General features: G+C 38.6%; 1 protein-coding gene across 1 annotated transcript in view; it reads right to left on the bottom strand.

Moving 5' to 3' along the window:
- STAMBPL1 (STAM binding protein like 1) overlaps nucleotides 1–19,671 on the bottom strand; it is a gene marked incomplete at its 3' end in the record, with an annotated part of 42,355 nt that overhangs the window by 12,923 nt on the left and 9,761 nt on the right. Inside the window, exons 2-5 of the mRNA XM_079700121.1 lie at nucleotides 8,161–8,243; nucleotides 5,359–5,576; nucleotides 2,982–3,057; nucleotides 1,157–1,252 (exon numbers count right to left, since the gene is read on the bottom strand). Coding sequence (XP_079556247.1) covers nucleotides 1,157–1,252; nucleotides 2,982–3,057; nucleotides 5,359–5,576; nucleotides 8,161–8,190 — 420 coding nt within the window. The 5' untranslated portion in view covers nucleotides 8,191–8,243. The remainder of the gene's footprint in view (nucleotides 1–1,156; nucleotides 1,253–2,981; nucleotides 3,058–5,358; nucleotides 5,577–8,160; nucleotides 8,244–19,671) is intronic.

Here is a 19,671-nt window from a genome sequence, read left to right as displayed (position 1 = left end):
CCGTAGCAAAGGCTTATCAGTGTGTTTGTTCATCTCTCCAAGGCGTAAAGCCTGCCATTCTATCCCCCAAAGATTTCTACATGTCATATACTTGGGATCTTACTGTGGACTAGGAAGTAACTGGTGTCACCAAAGGCAGACCAGGTAACAACTGCTGAGGCCGCTCCTCCCAGAGAGCTCCTGAGAGGACCAGCATGCATATTGCTGAGTAGGGAAGGGAACTTAACTGGGCTGTTAAGTTAAATCCCTTCCTGCTATTCTGTCCAAGCCGCCAAAATCACTTGTATCTTTTATACTGAAAATCAAATCATCAGTATCCACACTGGAGGAAATCTTCTCATTTCAACATTCCTTCTGTCACTCAGTGCAAACAGCTCACTCAAACCTGCCTTCTAGTCATACCAAAGGAAGTAGAGAAGGCCTGTGACCACACTCCGAGGTAACAAGATTGGACTGAATTGAGAGTCAGTAAAAGTGACAATTTCCAAAGCACATAAACACATAGCCAAACAAAAAAGCAAAACAACCTTTATCATTATGCTGTAAACATTCAGGGTTCAAGTGTTGAACTGGAGTATCTTATAGACTGACTGGTCAGCTTCTTCTTTCAATGCCCTTCAGTCTCAGACATCATTTTCATTTTCACTCTCTATTTAATAAGAATCCAGGAGCCATCACCCCTTGGTGATATGATTACATTTCACTCATATGGTTAGCCATTATTCCATCTGGATGTTATACTGATTATAATATTTAAGAATCAAATTCACATATCAAAGCATACATAATTAGACACATCAGAAACCATATACTGTTCTCCCTACCTCTCTTACTGTCTCCTTTCATTGCTAAAGAGCAGCCATCTGGCTCAAGATTACATTGGCAAGAGTTGGTCAAAAAGCTCTGCTGAAATCACTGTAAGAAGTCTATTTTCTAATGCTTCACTTTATTAGATGTTGTCAGGAAATAAAAATACCACATCCTTGGTGCAAGTGCTTAACCAGGATATCAACATGAATTTTTTATGGGTTTTACATCACTGTATTTTTAATTTTTAATTTGAATGCATACGACATTTGAAAAACTCATTAAAATGAAATTCAAAAAATATTTGCACAGAAAACAGTCATGCAATAAATGTACCAATTGAACTTACTTCACTTTGCAAATATTCTTGGTATTCTACATTATATTTCTTTAAAAGGTCCTTTTTCAATTCATCTGTCCTTGGGAATGCAATCTCCTTCAGTTTCTTTTAAAAAATATATATACACATATTGATTAGTGGGATTTTCAGTATAGTCAGCTTTCAGATCATCAGCTGAGAAAGAAAAACAGCTGGTATGTGCATTAGAAATCAAGACACAAGTAACCAAAGATGATCGTGGAAAAATCAATCTTTTCTAGGGCTCCAACATAATAACTTTTCAGTAGAGAAGAGAAAAGATTATCCCCTTTGTAAGATCTTTATTGACTTCACTGGTTAGATAAGCATTTTGTTTAGTAGGTACCTCATTTTTAGGTAGTGGGTTTGTAACTGCACATTCCATGGTAGGTAAATTTTATGGCATCATAGTTAGAAGGGACCTCAGAGAATACCGTAAGTAGGGATCCCCAGGCTTAACAGACTGTAAAAAGCAGCTGAGGCACTTTTTATAAAAATATAGATTCCCAGGCCTAACCCGAGACCTACTGAGACAACATGTTTAGAGAAGGGATTGGGATCTGGATCTCAAACAATTTCCCAGTGATTCATAATGCGGGAAAATCTGATACAGTCCAAGCATCCACCAGCCCCGTCTTTGTAGAGATGAGGAAACAAAGGCCTAGAGAGATTGAAAGGCTTGTCCAATGTCATACAACTGGCTAATGGCCTCATTAGGACTAAAACTCCTAACTCTAGCCAATCTTTTGTCATCCATCCATCCATCCATCCATCCATCCATTTATTCAAGCACAAACAGAAAATGTATATGCTTCTGGAGAATTCTTTCCCTACAAGTAAAAATAAGAATAACCCTAAATTAGAGTAAAAGAGTCACCTTGGCAGCCTAGGACCTTGGTTTCCATACAGAATTTTCTGAGTTTACGTGAACAAGAGTATTGAGGGGAAATGCTACTCAAAGGCCTGATAATGAATGACCCTTCAGATAGTGTACAGAAAATTTTAAATGTAGATGACCATTTGACAAAAATTTGTGTTCTGCTTACAGGCACCCCCAGGCCTGACATAGCTGGTAAGAAAGCTTTTATTCTGTTATGTGGTAAAATATTTTTTGAGAGTAATTTAAAATTTCATACTGTGATTGACTTTGTATACATTGTTTTATCTTCTGTCATATAAAATCAATCCAAACTACTTAAGACAAATAAATAGAAAACATTTAAAAATGTTATCTAAAAGGATATATTCTTAGCTAAAGATATTTGGAACTATATATGCAGCAAATGTTGATGGTAAACAAATACTTTTCAACAACCTTCATTTTCCTTTGGAATATTTCAGACCACTCACTAAACACTTTATTGTCTCATAGGCTAGTACTATAAGAAGAAAATGACTAGAACTTTGTGGCTGCCTTAATAATCAACACTGATATTCAAATAGGTTTTGGGTTCAGAATTGTATGGAATAATCAAAACCAGTCAAAATGACTGTCTCAAATAAGTACGGGGAAATAGACAACCATTCTCTCAATCTCTGGGAGGAATCATAAAATAATTCCTTCTTCACGTCTTAATATGATTAAGTATATTCTTGATCTTTTTCTTTTTTTTTTTTTTTTTCTCGTTTCAAGTAGACATCCCACAGTAATGATGATTAAAGGTCTAGGAAGAGATCGAAACATCATAGCTAATGGAATGAATCTTTTGTACTTAAACTCTTGAGAGGATGAGACAGAGGAGAGGAAGGGGATGAATCAATAATGGATACTTGTGGAACATTTGAACCCCCCAGGGGAGAGTCTATCCCACAATACCTTCATAATATCCTGCTTTTCGGGTACTGCACATTGCTGGTAATCTCGATGGTTAGGAAGCTTTTCTACAAACAAACTGCAGAAAAAGAAAACACATCCTTGGCATTATATGACAGAAAAAGCTCAATGATGGCTTCTAATTTGAGAATGAGCCTCCTTTTCAAACAGGACATGGTTAATAACATTATTTAACCTATATTCTTTCCATTTGCCTTTCCATCAAAGGTTGGCCCAAGTATGATTTTGGCATTACAGGGTAGTTAAGCTCAGCAAACTAAGCACTGAGGTTAAGAGGGTTAAATTTGGGATGCTCCCTGATGAGACCACATCACTGGTTTTTCTCGGGTCTTCAGCACTCTATCTCACTTGAACATCATTTGACTTATGTGTAGTGCTGGCAACACTGAGGATCACGTGAAAATGTAAGAGTTTGGAAAGATGGATGTAACCCCTTCTCACCATTGAAAGACTCAAAGGGCCACTGATGAATCAGTAGTGCCATGGTGTCTATATTAAAAACTCTTAAATGAGAATTCATAACTCAGAGAAATGTCAGCCAGAATCCTTAATGCATTAGGAGGTGCTAATTAAGAGTTAATTATTTTTCATCACCTTTTGAGGAACAAGGGACAATAAAATGAAGGGAAATCAGTACAGCAAACCAGGTACATTGCTTCCAGGGAAAGTGAAGACATTGCTTCCACAAGGGCAGGAAATTCCGTTTTTGGTTTTTCCTTATTGATGTATTCTTAGCCTGTAGAATGGTGTCCCTCTCGTAATGAATGTTCAATAAATATTTGTTAAATGAATGAAAAGCTCTTAGAGCAAATACTATTTTTGATCAACTAATATGTTATACCTTATAACTACTGATGTTCTATTGTTTACAAATCACACATACACTCATCATCTCATCTATAGGATACAGAGGAATGGTATTATAACTCTTATCTCTCAAATAAGAAAATTAAAGCCTAAAGAAACTACATAAGGTGTGTCAGTTGCCTAAGGCTTTTGTAAGTATCATAAAGTCATAGACATTTAGAATTGAAGAGACCTCAGAGATTTTCACCCATAAGTCTTTCATTTATGTGGATGAGGAACTGAACTCACAGAGGATAACTGAATTACCTATGGTCATATCGTTAATGACAGGAGAGAATTCAAATATTCTGATTACTCAGTAACTCAGAGAGTGTAGTGGCCCTTTACCACACTTATGTGTGTGTGTGCAAAACCCAGAAGGTGAAAAAAATATTATCAATTAGTAACTTATAGTTAAGAAACTAAAATGGAAAATGTGTGCTATCAATGACAGTTTATAACATCCAATTTCATGGTTATTGCTTAACTTTATAGAAACTTGATTTTTCCCAGGTAGGATGAGTGTTGCCAACCATTCTCTAAATTTCCAAGAAGTTAATTAGCTTGAATAAAGTGCAGAGCCCACTTTGCACACCATAGTAACTGCCTTTAATTTCGCCCATGGTAGAATCATGGATGCAGTATTTAAAACAGTTGATCTTTTCAGCTTCTCGAATGTTCTCAGGTTAAGTCCCCAACTAAACTAATACAATTAATCAATGTGTGATTTCCAGTTAAAACAAAAATAAGGGGTTCAGCTCAGATGAAATAATTTTTGGTAACAGGAGATCCTCCCAATCAGTAAGCTGGCAAATTGGTATAGAAAACCCAAATCCCATTTCTTTTAGTTCAAACTAGGATATCTTACTAACAAATATCTATCTAATGTGAAGTGTGATATTTTTACATGGCTGTTTTGATGGAGCCACTTTCACTCAATATTTTGGAAGCTCTTTTATACATACAATTCTTACACAGCTAAATAATTGCCTTAAAAAAATACTAACTACAATGTGAAACCAACTACTACACTCTGTCCCGGAATCAGTTCCTTCCTAGGGTCGTCAATTTATCCCCTAGTCTCAACCCATCAAATTAAATATTTAAAATGTTAATGGCACATTCCAGGTGTTGTAGATGGAGCTACAATATGATGTCTGCTTTCATAACGCTTGCATTCCTGTGAAGGAAGAATGACACAAAACAAGAAATTTTATTTGTGAAGAGAAGGAAGGGGCGTGCTGGTTACTGTGCTGGCCTGTTGAAAGGTGTCTGACATCCCTGAGCTTCGCTCTACCCCTGATCATTCATCCCTAAGCCTCAGAGATGGTGTAAGGCCGCCTTTGAGTACATTACTTGGTAACTTAAAAACCTGGACATCTCATGCTTTGGGAGATTGTAAATTCAGTCTGAATATGAAAACATGCTGGCATCTAAGCTATCTCACCAAAATACCATGTAAGTATTTTCCCCAGTTTTCTCATTTCGAAGACCTCCAAAATAAAACACTTACGTTATAAATTTATTATAAAGAACAAAGGCATTTTCCAAGTTTCCTTCTTCCAAATACACGGACGCCATTCTCTCCATTTCTACTCCAGATCTAAAATAGCAGCGCGGAGTGATATCTTCATTGATGGTGATATTACAACCCAGCTTGCTTAGGGCGCGGACTCGCTCTTCTGGGCTGAGGGAAACATCCCTGTGGTCCGGCATGGCAGCTAACTTTTTCTGCAAAGTCGAATTTGAATCTCTGGTTATAAGAAGAAATGAACATGACTGAAATTATACATGTATTTTCTGTACTAAATACCTGACATCAATACCTAAGGAAAGTTTTTCATAAAAGTTAATGATACGATAAAAATGTCTTTTTGCTTAAATGTGTGGTCTACACACCAAAAAGACAACACATCTCCAGGGTTAACATACACTCTTTTGGACTAAGACCTCTCATAGGTTTCAGCTACAATTATGTGGCAGTTCCTGGGTATGCAAATGTTTTAGGTCATTTTAGGTAAAATATCACTGACCCTTATATCCTCACGGAAGCAAGCCAAGAGATGGATTCCTACCAGGGTAGGGATCATGTCATTATACTTGAAGGGTCTCCAAGAGATGGCTTGGATTCGAAGTTACTATCAGGATTCAATTCTATTCCAAAACACATCTGGTTTTATAAGTAGCTTTCAGGGCCTCCCTGTATCTTTACCAAGTGAATAAAACCCCAAAAATAATTCCAGGAAAAACCTTTTCAAGCATATGGCCATTCCCCCACCCCTTTTTTAACATAAAGACACTCTCAGAGCTCAACATAATAGTAACTACACCATTAATTATTCCCTGACTGAGAAAAATAATAATAATTACTAAAAAAAAGTCTATGATATTAATACATTTGTATTTTATTAATAAAAACAACATCTATACACATCTGAAAAAACATGGAACATATACATTCAGGATAATTATTCAATTCTTCAATAAAAAGTCAGTGCTTTTGAAAGGTGAAAAAGCCAAATTTTTTCTGTTAAAGGCCATATAGCAAGTTTCTTAGGCTCAGTGGGACATATAGCCTCCCTGGCAGCTACTCAGCTCCGCTGGTGTGAAAGCAGCCATAAACCCCACGTAAACAAATAATCCTGACTGTGTTCCAAAAATATTGTTATTTGACCACAGGTAAATGTTTCAGTGACATCAGAAAGTTAATGGAAAAAAAAAAATCTTTGGAAATTAGGGCATTTTCTAAAGCAGACTTCTAGCCTCCTGTGTGCACAAAAGTAACTTGTCCATTTTTTATTACTATACAGTCTACCCTGAATTATAATTATTTGTATACAAGTATTTTTGACTCCTTATGAACTCCATGAGGGAAAGGAATCATTTTACACTCATCTCTGTCCTCTGGAATGTAGTATATTCCCTGCAACACAGATGACAACCAATAAATGTATCAAATAAAGGAGGAAGAGAGACAGGGAGCAACATGATTATAATTAGATTATCTTTTTATCTGAAGGAAAAAAATAAAATTTATTTTCCCTTTACGGGAATGGTGCTACCCTTTCTAAGTTTAAAATTGATTTCAGAGATAAACTGGGAAATAGCCTAAACTCTTCATCAATCTGTAGTGTTTCATTTGCATATGAACTTCTTAGATGTAAATAAATTTTCCAGAGGAAAAAGCCTTAGTGTTCATTTTTACATTGACATGTCCACTAAAATTTTAATTATTCCTACATAATGTTCTAGAAAAACACACAAGGCACTCCATAAGGATGACTCCTTCCTCTGCAGAGGTAGAAATGGGTCAGCCTTTATTATCCCACAGTGCCTTGACAATATAGGGTCAGAAAGTGAAAAGTTCCTACAATTTTCTGCTCCTCAAACATACTCTCAAAAGCAACTGAGCATCTGTGAAGGACTTTTTCCTCAGAGAGAGAACACTAACCTATTTCAGAGTAAGAACCAGGCCCTCTATTTCTTTATGTTCTGGTGCTAAGCTTTGTGTGTGTAGGGTATTCAGTATACCGCTGCTCCCAGGGCTACAGGGGTAGTGAGTGGGTCTGGGATGGTCATCAGGAGGAGGGGGAGGGTAATGACAGCTTTCGTTAGCAAGCCCCAAGAACAGGCTGGCAACATTAAAACTACGGTTTCCAGAAGTTGTAAGGCACAAAGTACAAAAACAGGGCCATGGAGATTATATAACGTTCCTATGTTCACATTCAGAGACTGATCTGGGACACACAATAAGCTCATGGGATCCCAAGGCCCCTGTTATTTCCTCTCTAGCACGTTATTTCTTCTAAGATGTAGCTCAGGAAGGTGTGTACTATGTTGGCTGTAAGGGGAAAAGATGAAAAGGATGAGAGTTTCAAATATTCACACATTTACACAAAGATCCCAAAGCAGCATCTAGGTACTAAATAGAAAATTATTTCCTTGGTCATTACCACACAAGGTAAGCCTCTAATTTTTATCTGGGAAGAAGCTGAGGCACAAAGAAGTTGAAGTACCTGCTCCAATGTCATCTGTGAAATTCTTCTCCCCGGTGTTGTGCTAAAGGACTACACTCCTGGAATCGAACCAGATAAATTAAAATTTCACACTTTCATGGAAAAAAAAGCATTATTTTTAATTCTAGCAAAGATGGTTTTATTAATCACTTCCTCAAAGGAGAGGACCACGTAGATGGATGAAAACGGCAAGTGCTCAACTTCTTGAAGTAATTGTGACTCATTTCACATTCAGTGTGTTTCTGTTCTTCTTTTTGGGTTTTCGGACCACATGTAAAATATCGGTTGGTGCCACCTACCAGGGAATTCACCGTTAACGGCTGATCCATGTTGTCCTGTCTACAAAATGATGGTGTTTATTGTTTCTTCTCAATCACTTCATCTGTTTCAAAGACAAAAAGCAGAGCTATGGTTATTTCTTGAGAACTCAAGTCTCAAATCCCAAATGCCAGGCTTATTTCTGCCTCAGAAAAATTATGAACAAATTGAAATAACTTATATAATCTGAGACTATTGGAAATCTCTTCCTGAAAATACAAAACTGCAGGTGGTTATAAGGTTTCTTGAAGTAGACTTTTAAAACAGGAAGTGTGAAGAGAATTAGTTATTGCCTAGTACCCAGTATGAATCTGCTGGGTGTTATCTTACTTAGAACACTATGCAAGGTTATAAAGTGGATTTACTTGCTTCAAAAGGAGAAAGAAGGTCATTGTGATTGAGAGCATGGACTCAGACCTGGAGCCCATCTGGGCTTAAACTAAGTCTTACTGGCTGTGGTAGGTAGAATTCTAAGATGGTGCTATGATTCCCACCCCTTGGGATCCACAGGTTTATGTAATCCCCTCCCCTTGAGTGTGGCCAAGACTTGTAACTGGCTTCTCATCTCAGCAGAACATAGCAAAGGTGATGGGAGATTACTCCCATGTTTATTATATTCTGTCATATGGCAAAGATGAAGAGATTCTGCAGATATATTAAGGCCCCTAATCATTTGAGGTTCAATTAATCAGAAGGGAGATTATCCTGAGTGGGAGACCTCTCCTGCTGACCTGGAAGACTCAGCCATCCTGAGTTCCACAGCAGTAGGGACATGAATTCTGCCAAGAAGGACGTGCTCTTGGAAGAGGACTCCAAGCCTCAGATCAGATCCTTAGCCTGGTTGACGCCTCCATTGCTGCCTTGTGAGACCCCGAGCAGCGGACCTAGTTATGCTGTGCCTGGACTCCTGACCCACAAACTGTGAGATAATAAATGTATGTTGTCTTAACACATGAAGCTTGGGGTGATTTGCAGTGCAGCAATAGAAAATGAATACTCTAGCTGGGTGACTGCAGGTAAATATCTAACCTTTCTGTGCACCTGAATAAAGGGGGAAAATAATAGTACCTATGTCATGTCGTTGTGGTAAGGATTAAATGATTTAGCACACAAAGTGCTTAGAACAGTTCCCAGCACATAGTCAATATCATATCAATGTCTGCTATTTCTAGAATCTTGATTTTGCAGTTGAGGAAACTGAGGCTCAGGGATGTTAAGTGAATGTACCCAAGTTCAAATAATCACTCAATAAATGTTAGTCTCCTTCCTTTGTATGCTAGTTTAGGTCGAGCTCTGCATGATCACTTCCCACTTCTAAATTTATGTGGGCTTTTACCTTCCACTAATCTCTTATGCGACGCTGAACACGTATTTTCTCCTCAGTTCCTCATTCATGAAATGAGGGGGTTAAGCTACACTCTTTCAAGTTACAACATTCTGTGATTCTCGAAAACTTCAGAAGTAGATTATTCAATCTTTCCGTGCTATTTTCTGACCTGAATCCATGGCTGGAAAATCCTTCACTTAGTGCGTTCTGATCTTTCCCCTTCATCCTCTCCAGTGATCCCTACATCAAGCTGTAGGCCTGCAGGTTGCAGAAATGCCCAAGAAAGAAAGGACCTACAGAGAGTCCCAGTCACAGTGTAGTTTTAAAATCCAAACTAATCCTGGGACCACTGAATGTAGGCAATCCCTTTGGGGGAATTACCACTGCTTGATGAGAATAAAACAGAAAAAAAAGATGGTAAAAGAGTTAAGGAGACAGAACAAGGAGGCTTATGGAGAATTTGAGGCTGGGTGGGGAGAGAAGAGGCCAAGGAAATACTAGTTACTCATTGATTAGGGTCTCCTAAACGCCAAGAATGAATTCTTTTAGGGGTTACTCAGATCCTTAAACAGAGCACAAATAATTTAAAAAGTTGGAAACATAGGAACAGCAGTTCTAAAATCAAATAACCCTGAGACTTGTTTAAAATGCAAACTCCTGGAACTCAAAAGGATTCTGGATCCCCTAGTTTTAAGCCCACCAATAGCATTGTTAGGATGTGGTGCAGGTGATTTTGATACATGAGACTTCCAAGCAACGCTTTGAAAGACACTGCATCTGAGAATGTATCAAGCAGGATTCTTAGTTGCAAGCAAAGGCACCGACTCTTGAATCCACAGAATGATAAGGGAAAGTCACAAATCTCCAAGAAGGCCAGAGAAATTGGGCCTGGAGGCTACATACCCAGCAACATGACCCCAAATCACACAGCAGCACTGGTCTGCTGCCTGTCACTGATGGGCGGGGGAGCCAGCGGCTTCCATCACCAACACCAGCTGCTGTCTGGGAAACCACCTGTGGAGGTGCCACATTTTTTTTCATGTCACTAGTTTCTACTTCAGAATATGATATGGAGGTGCCTGACTGGCAGAACCTAGGTCACATGCCTGCAGCCAGGCTGCAAAGGTGGTTAAAAATGCAAATATCTAGCACTTCACACTTCCATAGGAGGCAAAGTGGGATGTGCCAGGTGAGAAAAGGTAGATTCAGGGCTGGGCGGCCAAAAACAATGGTAAGTGAGCAGAAAAATCCAACTTTTCCGCAGTAAGCTTCTAGATGTATAAAATGCTTAATTCAATATATCTTGAACACTAGAATTTATTAAATTCCTATAGATGAAAACCAATAGTTAAATCTCTCTTTAACTCTATTAACTCCCACACACAAATTTATTTATAATTCAGAAACAGAAACCAACTCCCCTCAAATCTAATAAGAAAGAAGTTTATACATTGGTCAGTCAACTGCTTCTTTTTGGACCACTAACTACTCAGTGGCAGTGGTCCTGCCTTAATTCCTTTATTTTTCAATCTGCAGTCCTAGCACTTATCCCCTGCAATATAAACAATTACCAATGTCAGCATAAACAGGTTATGTTCTCAAGACCAGTAGACGTCAAAGTGATACAGATTCCCTAAGGGGTCTGCAAGGTCAATATTATTTTCGTAATGTTACTAAAACATTATTTGCTTTTTTTACCATCCATCTGTATAGTGGAGAGTTCCATAGGGTACAAGTTAATGGCTATGCTCACTTGTACCTTCTTGTAAATGTCTGCTACAATTTTTAATATGGTAAATATAAATAGATATAACCCACAGAAACAAAGCTTTTTAGTGCCCTTAGTAATTTTTTTTTTTTTTTTCGGTACCCGGGCCTCTCACTGCTGTGGCCTCTTCCGTTGCGGAGCACAGGCTCCGGACGCGCAGGCTCAGCGGCCATGGTTCACGGGCCCAGCCACTCCGCGGCATGTGGGATCTTCCCGGACCGGGGCATGAACCCGTGTGCCCTGCATCGGCAGGCGGACCCTCAACCACTGCGCCACCAGGGAAGCCCGCCCTTAGTAATTTTTAAGAGTGTAAAGTAGTCTCATGACCAAAAAATTTGAAAACCCGCTGCTCTAGATCAACTACGCAAACAAAACAAAACCTCACCATGCTACTTCAATCTAACCAGAAATATAGTGGACCATGAGAATCTAAAAGATGAAAAAATAATGGTCAAGTATCACCTTCCATTTGTACTACTAAGGTCTCACTAAAATAATTAGAAAACTGAGGGCACAATAAGAGATATCTTACCTCACAGAACCCAAGACCCACAAGAGAAAATGTGGCAGACTGCTATATAATCTGCAATACCCATCTCTTTTTCTAATATAAAAATATAATTTGTTAGTTGATACATAGCCTGGATGTCTCTATGTCTCAACTTCCCCCAAGGAAATGTGGAAGCAGCTCTATGATTCTGCCCTTTAAAACCAGCAGCAAGTAATGCCAAGAACAAAAGTGGACAATACCTAACCTGTTAACACAGTGTTTCTTTTGTGACCTTTTTAGCCTTAATTATTAATTCCCTTAATTTTCCTTCTCTTTCTTTTTTTTTTTTTCTTAAATAGTTTTTTTTGGGGGGCGGGGGGGCTAAGCTCTGAATCCTGACTTACTTGCATACACAGAGCCAGATTTTCCAGAATACAAAGACTAACCAGGCAGGAGAGAGTCTCCTGAGAGACCGGGCACACAGGACAGCCAGTGAGACCATTGCCCAAATGTGTCATTTTCTCACTGGTACTCCTTTCAGGCTGAGTGCTGTAGGGAACTGGATAAGCAGGGGCGGCAGATGAGAGAGGCCAGAACACCTCATGCCACATGCTGTAGTCTCATTTCTAATTGGCCAAAAGCAGCCTTTCTTCTCCCCACTGGGTTAGAGTTCAGGTTTTCCTGGAAGAACATGGTGCAATTTACTTAGTTGGAGATCAAGGAAATGATCATAACCTAGACTGTGGGCTGCAGTGACCTAATCTGATTTAGATAAAAGGAGGTTAAAGGGTCACTCCCAAGCCTTAAATGACAGAGGCAGAAAGGAGCATCTCCTGGGTAACAGGAGGCTTACACATTGGGACCTGCTTCAGGAAAAAAAAAATGACCTAAGCCCATCCTTGCTGTTCATTTGGAAGGATTCAGACGTGAAAACCAAAGATTATTTGTTTATACTCAAGAGATTATTTTTACATAATATTTGTAAATCAGAAATTATCATCTGCTGTGACCCAGATGATAACATTATTTGTACTAAAATATTGATAAATATGAAACTTGATCCAAATATTAGAAATAGCTTTTATTGTCTTTTTTATATACTTGTAAGTACTACATGTGAGTACCGGCTAGGTGTCAGGTATTTGTCTCTTATCCCTAGAAGGATATCCCAAGTTAAACATACCTCAGCAGTGTAGTTAAGATTAGATCAATTAGCAAGAATGCAGTTGCTACAGGAAAGATTATTAAATAAATCACCATGCCCAATATATGTTTTAAATTACTCTGAGTTAAGTCTAGGCTACCCTGAGGGCAATCAAGTCGCACTTTGGGCCATAAAAGAATTCTTTCTCATAGTGCAGTACAATTTTTATTCTGACACCAGGATGAGATGGTTGGGCGCCCTTAACCCAGCAGCTCAGGGTTTGGGGCTGTATACATGTAGGAGAAACCAGCTTTTACCACTTGTGAGGTGGGAGTGCTATGGTGTCTTATTTAACCCTTCTGTGTACTTTATCTTCATCTATTAAATGGGGGGAAATAACACCCTTCCAGAAGAACTCAGTGGAAGCTTACATGAGTTTAAAAAAAAGAACCACAAAAAAGAGAATTTCTTGGCTGTCCAGTGGTTAGGACTCCACGCTTCCACTGCAGGGGGCGTCCACTTCCATCCCCAGTTGGGGAACTAAGATCCCGCATGCCACGCAGCATGGCCAAATTAAATAAAGATCATTAAAACACACACACACACATTCTATTACAGTTCCTGGCGTGCAGTAGAAAACTCAAAGGAAATCAGTCCCTTTTCACATCAAATGGTTAGAAAAGTAAGATGACGTAGGCTTCTATTACACATAGCAGAGATGACTAATGTTTAACTACTTGCTTCATTGCAATTAGTCTTTGACAGTCGCTGTCAGTTGTCTATCCAACAGCCGCCCACTCCCCCCACCCCCGCTTCTTCCTGCCAGCAGGGCCCAGCCTCACTAGAGATATTCACTTTTCCAGACTCCCTGGCACTCAGGACTTGACTAGTTGGCAAGTGACCAAATCTTGGACAATGGGACCAGAAGGGAGAAATCTATTGGGAGGACTCTGAGATACTTTCATCTCTAACACAAAGAGATAGTCTGGAGAATATGTGCCTTTCCATCAGCTGGACATGTGTCTTCATGTAAGACTTGAAATGCAGCAGCCATCTTGCAACTCAGACGGGTCAAGCCTAAGACCCAGCTGGATGGCAGAGGTGGGGGGGCGGCGGTGTGGGTAGAGGGAGCCTGGCTCCTTGCAGACACTGTTGAGCTGCTGAGCTTATCTTGAAACCATTCTCCTCTGAACTGTTATTGTGTAAGACATAAGTACCATTGTTTAAGGCACTCTTAGGATTCTGTAATCTGCTGCCTAATTGATTCAGGATTCCTCTGGCAACATAAGGAAATGTTTACCTATGTGACTCCAATGGTGAAAGTGGTAATTCTGAATACTAATACTAATACTAATATTAAGAAGAAGAAGAAGAAGAAGAAGGGGAAGAATTTTGTGAGATTTAACAATTTTCGAAGGAAATACTTCTATGATAATATTACATTCTTCTTTGATTAAAATATAAATATTATTTAACTCTTTCTTCATGCTTCAGTTTTATTTCAATGTACCTGCCAACAGCAATGCTTCCCTCCATTTCTAATTTGCTTTCATCTAGAAAATCACTTAAAAAACAACTTCTCTACTGAACTTCTCTGACTTCAGTCTTTCTCTCCTTTTAGTCTATCTTGATTACTGATAAAATAATTTAAATTTACTTGTAAAATTAAAGTTTAACTGGACATGGGTCTGAAAGGATCTCCTGTGAATAAACTATATGCTGATTACAGTGCCTGCTACATGATTTCTAATTTGGCTGCTCAAAAATCATTTTTCTTACCTTTTTTTCCCTCTACTGTCTTCTACATAAGAGCAAGTTGAGTTCTGGGCAGGTGAGGTAGGACTATGTATATCACCTTTAATTCAGCAAAAGAGCTATCGCAATAATAATTATATTATTATGATAATATAATATCATAATTATATTATAGTAATTGGTTACTAATTATATACTAACCAAAAGCTTTCCTTCCCTGGTTATCTGAAGTAATGCATTGACCTTCATTCTCAGCCCCCACAAGTGCCTTATCAAATAGGAAGCAGTTGAGTCTAGAGATTAGACATGTAGCCTCCAGGGTCAGACCACATGGGTTCAAAGTCTGACTCCAAGCAATAACTGCAGAATCACAGCTACCCAGACTGCAAAGTGGGGTTGATAATAGCAACTAAGGAAAGACCTGTTGAGAAGGTGAAGTGAGAAAATGCTTGTGAAACCAACAGCAAGATGCTTGGTGTCAGGAAGCACTCAGCAAATGATAATGACCATTATCTCCATTTTACAGGGGAGGAAACTTGAGCCTAGACTAGGCAAGCAACTTAAGTAAGTGGTGGAGCAAGGACTCAAAATTAGGTGTGTAAGATCCCAGAGTTCATACTCGTAGTCACACAGCGATACTGGCAATTAATATTTAATAGCTGATGGTGAAATCAGGGGAAGGTCAAATTCTTGGGCTTTGGACAAGAGTGATAGGATTTATTGCAGAAATGAGACTTCAGTTCAGCATTAAATCTGTTTCATAGCCTTCTTCCTTCCAAAGAAATAAAAGGGCATCCATTCCCTCCACTTGTTTCTTAGGCAGAGTGATTCGATGTCTGTGGACTGACCACCTGGAATATATAGTTAAGAAATTCAAATGCATAATTATTCGACCAAGACACAGTTTAATTCAAAATATGTGCCAGTTTTTAATGTAAATTCTAAATTGTGGTACTCAAATTACTTGGCCATAAAAAAGACTGAAATAATTGCCTCTGTAGCAACATGGATGGACCTAGAGATTATCATACTGAGTGAAGTAAGCCAGACAAAGACAAATAATATATATCACTTATGTGGAATCTAAAAAATAATACAAATGAACTTATTTATAAAACAGAAACAGGGCTTCCCTGGTGGCGCAGTGGTTGAGAGTCCACCTGCCAATGCAGGGGACACGGGTTCGTGCCCCGGTCTGGGAAGATCCCACATACCACGGAGCGGCTGGGCCCATGGCCACTGAGCCTGTGCTCTGCAACGGGAGAGGCCACAGCGGTGAGAGGCCCGCGTACCGCAAAACAAGCAAACAAACAGAAACAGACTCACAGACATAGAAAACAAAGTTATGGTTACTGAAGGGGGAAGGGGGGAGAGGGATAAATTAGGAGTACGGGTTTAACAGATATACGCTACTATATATAAAATAGCTAAACAACATGTATTTACTGTATAGCACAGGGAACTATAGTCAATGTCTTGTAATAACCTATAATGGAAAAGAATTGGAAAAAATATATATATATGTATAACTGAATCAGTTTGCTGTACACCTGAAACTAACACAATATTGTAAATCAACTATACTTCAATAAAAAAATAAAATTCTGGTATTCAAAAGGCATTTCATAAGCTCATAAATATACTAATTTATGATTCTGTTGTACTTTTTAAATGAGGTGATTCAATTAATATCTTCATAAAACAATTAAAAATTCATAAAACATTTGGAAAATGAATTTGAAGTGTTGGGGAGAAATTCAGTTAATTTGCCAAGATAGATTCATATGAGCTTAATTGTGTTATCTTGCTGTTGAAATACTAAAATTTCCTGGAAATTATGCATTCTAAATATAAGCCACTAAACTCAAATATCCACTTGAACATACTTTCCTTTTTATTGCAATTTGCTTTTAAGAAAATACTATCCAAGAGAACACTCTTGCACTGTTTGTGGGAATGTAAATTGATACAGCCACTATGGAGGACAGTATGGAGGTTCCTTAAAAAACTAAAAATAGAACTACCATATGACCCAGCGATCCCACTACTGGGCATATACCCTGAGAAAACCATAATTCAAAAAGAGTCATGTATCACAATGTTCATTGCAGCACTATTTACAATAGCCAGGACATGGAAGCAACCTAAGTGTCCATCAACAGATGAATAGATAAAGAAGATGTGGTACATATATACAATGGAATATTACTCAGCCATAAAGAGAAATGAAATTGAGTTATTTGTAGTGAGGTGGATGGACCTAGAGTCTGTCATACAGAGTGAAGTAAGTCAGAAAGAGAAAAACAAATACCGTATGCTAACACATATATATGGCATCTAAAAAAAAAAAAAGGTTCTGAAGAACCTAGGGGCAGGACAGGAATAAAGATGCAGATGTAGAGAATGGACTTTAGAACATGCGGAGGGGGAAGGGTAAGATGGGACGAAGTGAGAGAGTGGCATGGACATATATACACTACCAAATGTAAAATAGCTAGTGGGAAGCAGCCACATAGCACAGGGAGATCAGCTTGCTGGGTGCTTTGTGACTACCTAGAGGGGTGGGATAGGGAGGGTGGGAGGGAGACTCAAGAGGGAGGGGATGTGGGGATATATGTATATGTATAGCTGATTCACTTTGTTATAAAGCAGAAACTAACACACCATTGTAAAGCAATTATACTCCAATAAAGATGTTAAAAAAGAAAAGAAAACACTATACACAGGTTATCTAATTCAATGAAGCATAATGAGTCAGAAATACATTTTTTAAATAACATCATCTTCTTGCCTGCCAGATGCCTGAAGCCCAGAGATGACGTCAGTCCTTGGGCATTATTAATCAATTTTATTTAATTTTCATAAATTTCCTAAGGGCAGCACTACTTTCAAAAGGAAAAGCTGTCCCAGAATACCTCTCATACACTGCTTCTTCAGTGTTCCTCAACCAAAGGAAATATTCTAACTGTTCAACATATTTCAATAGACAGCTGCAGTCACATTTTTGGTTTTGAACTAGACAATCTCTTCAACGAGGTGGACAAAATCAAAACAGGCTGTGTCCCTTCATAACTTTCCCTGGCAGGTTACTTTTAAATGTTTAAAGAGCCCCCTCCCTACACTGCCAAAGTCATTAGCAAGTGGCCATCCACTGTTTCTCTTTGTTCACCCCACTCACTTCCTTCTTACTTTCCTTCACTGCAGCTTATACCCCTCTACTCTGATGTAAAGTTTCCTCTGAGTGTGGTTCCTGGGCCACCTGCACCATAATTACTCAGTGGAGGAGGAGGGTGGTTGTTAATAAGAAACAGATTTCTATGCCCCATCAAGTCATAATTTCTGCAAAGGGTGCCCCACAGAGCTCTATTTTTATCAAGCAGCCTAGGAGATCTTTATGCACATTGAAACTTGAGACTCACTGCATCAGATAAAACTGCTCTAAGACAGTTACAAATAACCCCCTAAATACCTGCCTTGATCAGCTGAACAGTACCCACTTTAGAACAAACTCCTGCTTTGCTCTAAATGAAGTAGAGGCATTTCCTTTTTCCTCCCACTTCCTTCACCTTGCATCTTACCTATGAATTTTCTGTCTTTTAACATACTTTTATTCCATGGGACACATTTCTTTCAAGGCTTCATTTAAGGCTTAATCTGAGCACTGTGTCTTCACTACATCCACTTTCACCAGGGTATCCGACTGTGATTTCTCACTCACTAGTTGCAAGGCTAATAACTACTGTATATCTTTCCCACAAGTATCAGCTCCAAGTAAATTCATTCATTCATTCATTTATTCAACATTATTTATGAAGCTCCTACTTCCTGCTAGGAACTAGTGAGCAAAGACACAGAGGACATTGATCTTATGAAATTTACATTCTGCTAGAGGCAGGAGGTTGAGTACAGAGGTACTAAGATACTAAACAACTAACTGCACAAATATATCATTAAAACTGCGGTAAGTCCTACAAATACAAAATACAACAGAGGTGGTTATGCATTTTTTGGCAAAAATATCTCAGAAGTGGTGGTGTGTCCTTCTCAGTACATCAGGAGACACTGATTTGCCCTGGTATCAGCAATGTTTACCTTGATCACCTAAGTTACGTCTGCCATGTTTCTCCCCCGTAAAGATACTATTTTTCCTTTTGTAATTACAAACTGTCTTATAGGGAATTATTTTGCCAATATGCAAGTATACTTTTGCCCATTCATTTTAGCATCCAAAGATTATTCTTTTCTGAAGTGATTATTACTGTGGTGTTTGAAAATGGTGAATTTTCTATTTTTTTCCTTCTTTCTATATTTATTAGTTTAGTTGGAGTTTTTGTTGAAAGTTGTTTAATTTTTTGTACAAAATTTTAAAATTTTAGGCTGTCAAATGGATCTATTTTTTTTCTTTTATCATATCTGGCTTTTCATCATTCTTTAAAAGGTCTTCAAACTGACTGATGATAAAAAAAAATGTTTTAAATATGTCTACCAGGCTTCCCTGGTGGCGCAGTGGTTGAGAGTCCGCCTGCCGATGCAGGGGACACGGGCTCGTGCCCCGGTCCGGGAAGATCCCACATGCCGCAGAGCGGCTGGGCCCGTGAGCCATGGCCGCTGAGCCTGCGCGTCCGGAGCCTGTGCTCCGCAACGGGAGAGGCCACAACAGTGAGAGGCCCGCGTACCGCCAAAAAAAAAAAAAAGTCTACCAATCTTATCTCCTAGTAATTTTATGGTTAGTTATTTTTGAATAAATACCGTTGATCTGTGTGGAATTTATTTTTATGTAAGGAGTATGACAAGGATACAGATTCTTTTTATCATTAGGCAAAATGACCCTGAATCTCTTCAATTTTGCTTAGCTTCTTATTTATTTTATTCTCAACTCTGCTCAATAAGGTGATCTGCCCAAACTAGGAACTAAGTACATATTTATTAAATTGAAGTAGTCTCTGTTAATTATACCTCAATGAAGCTGAAAAATAAAAGTCTGGGAGTGATGGATAAACTTACATAG

The sequence above is a fragment of the Hyperoodon ampullatus genome (genome assembly GCF_949752795.1).
Source record: "Hyperoodon ampullatus genome assembly, chromosome: 1".
Classification (NCBI taxonomy): Eukaryota; Metazoa; Chordata; class Mammalia; order Artiodactyla; family Ziphiidae; genus Hyperoodon; species Hyperoodon ampullatus.
Note: the sequence above shows the minus strand (reverse complement) of the source record. Positions and strands in the feature narration are given on the sequence as shown.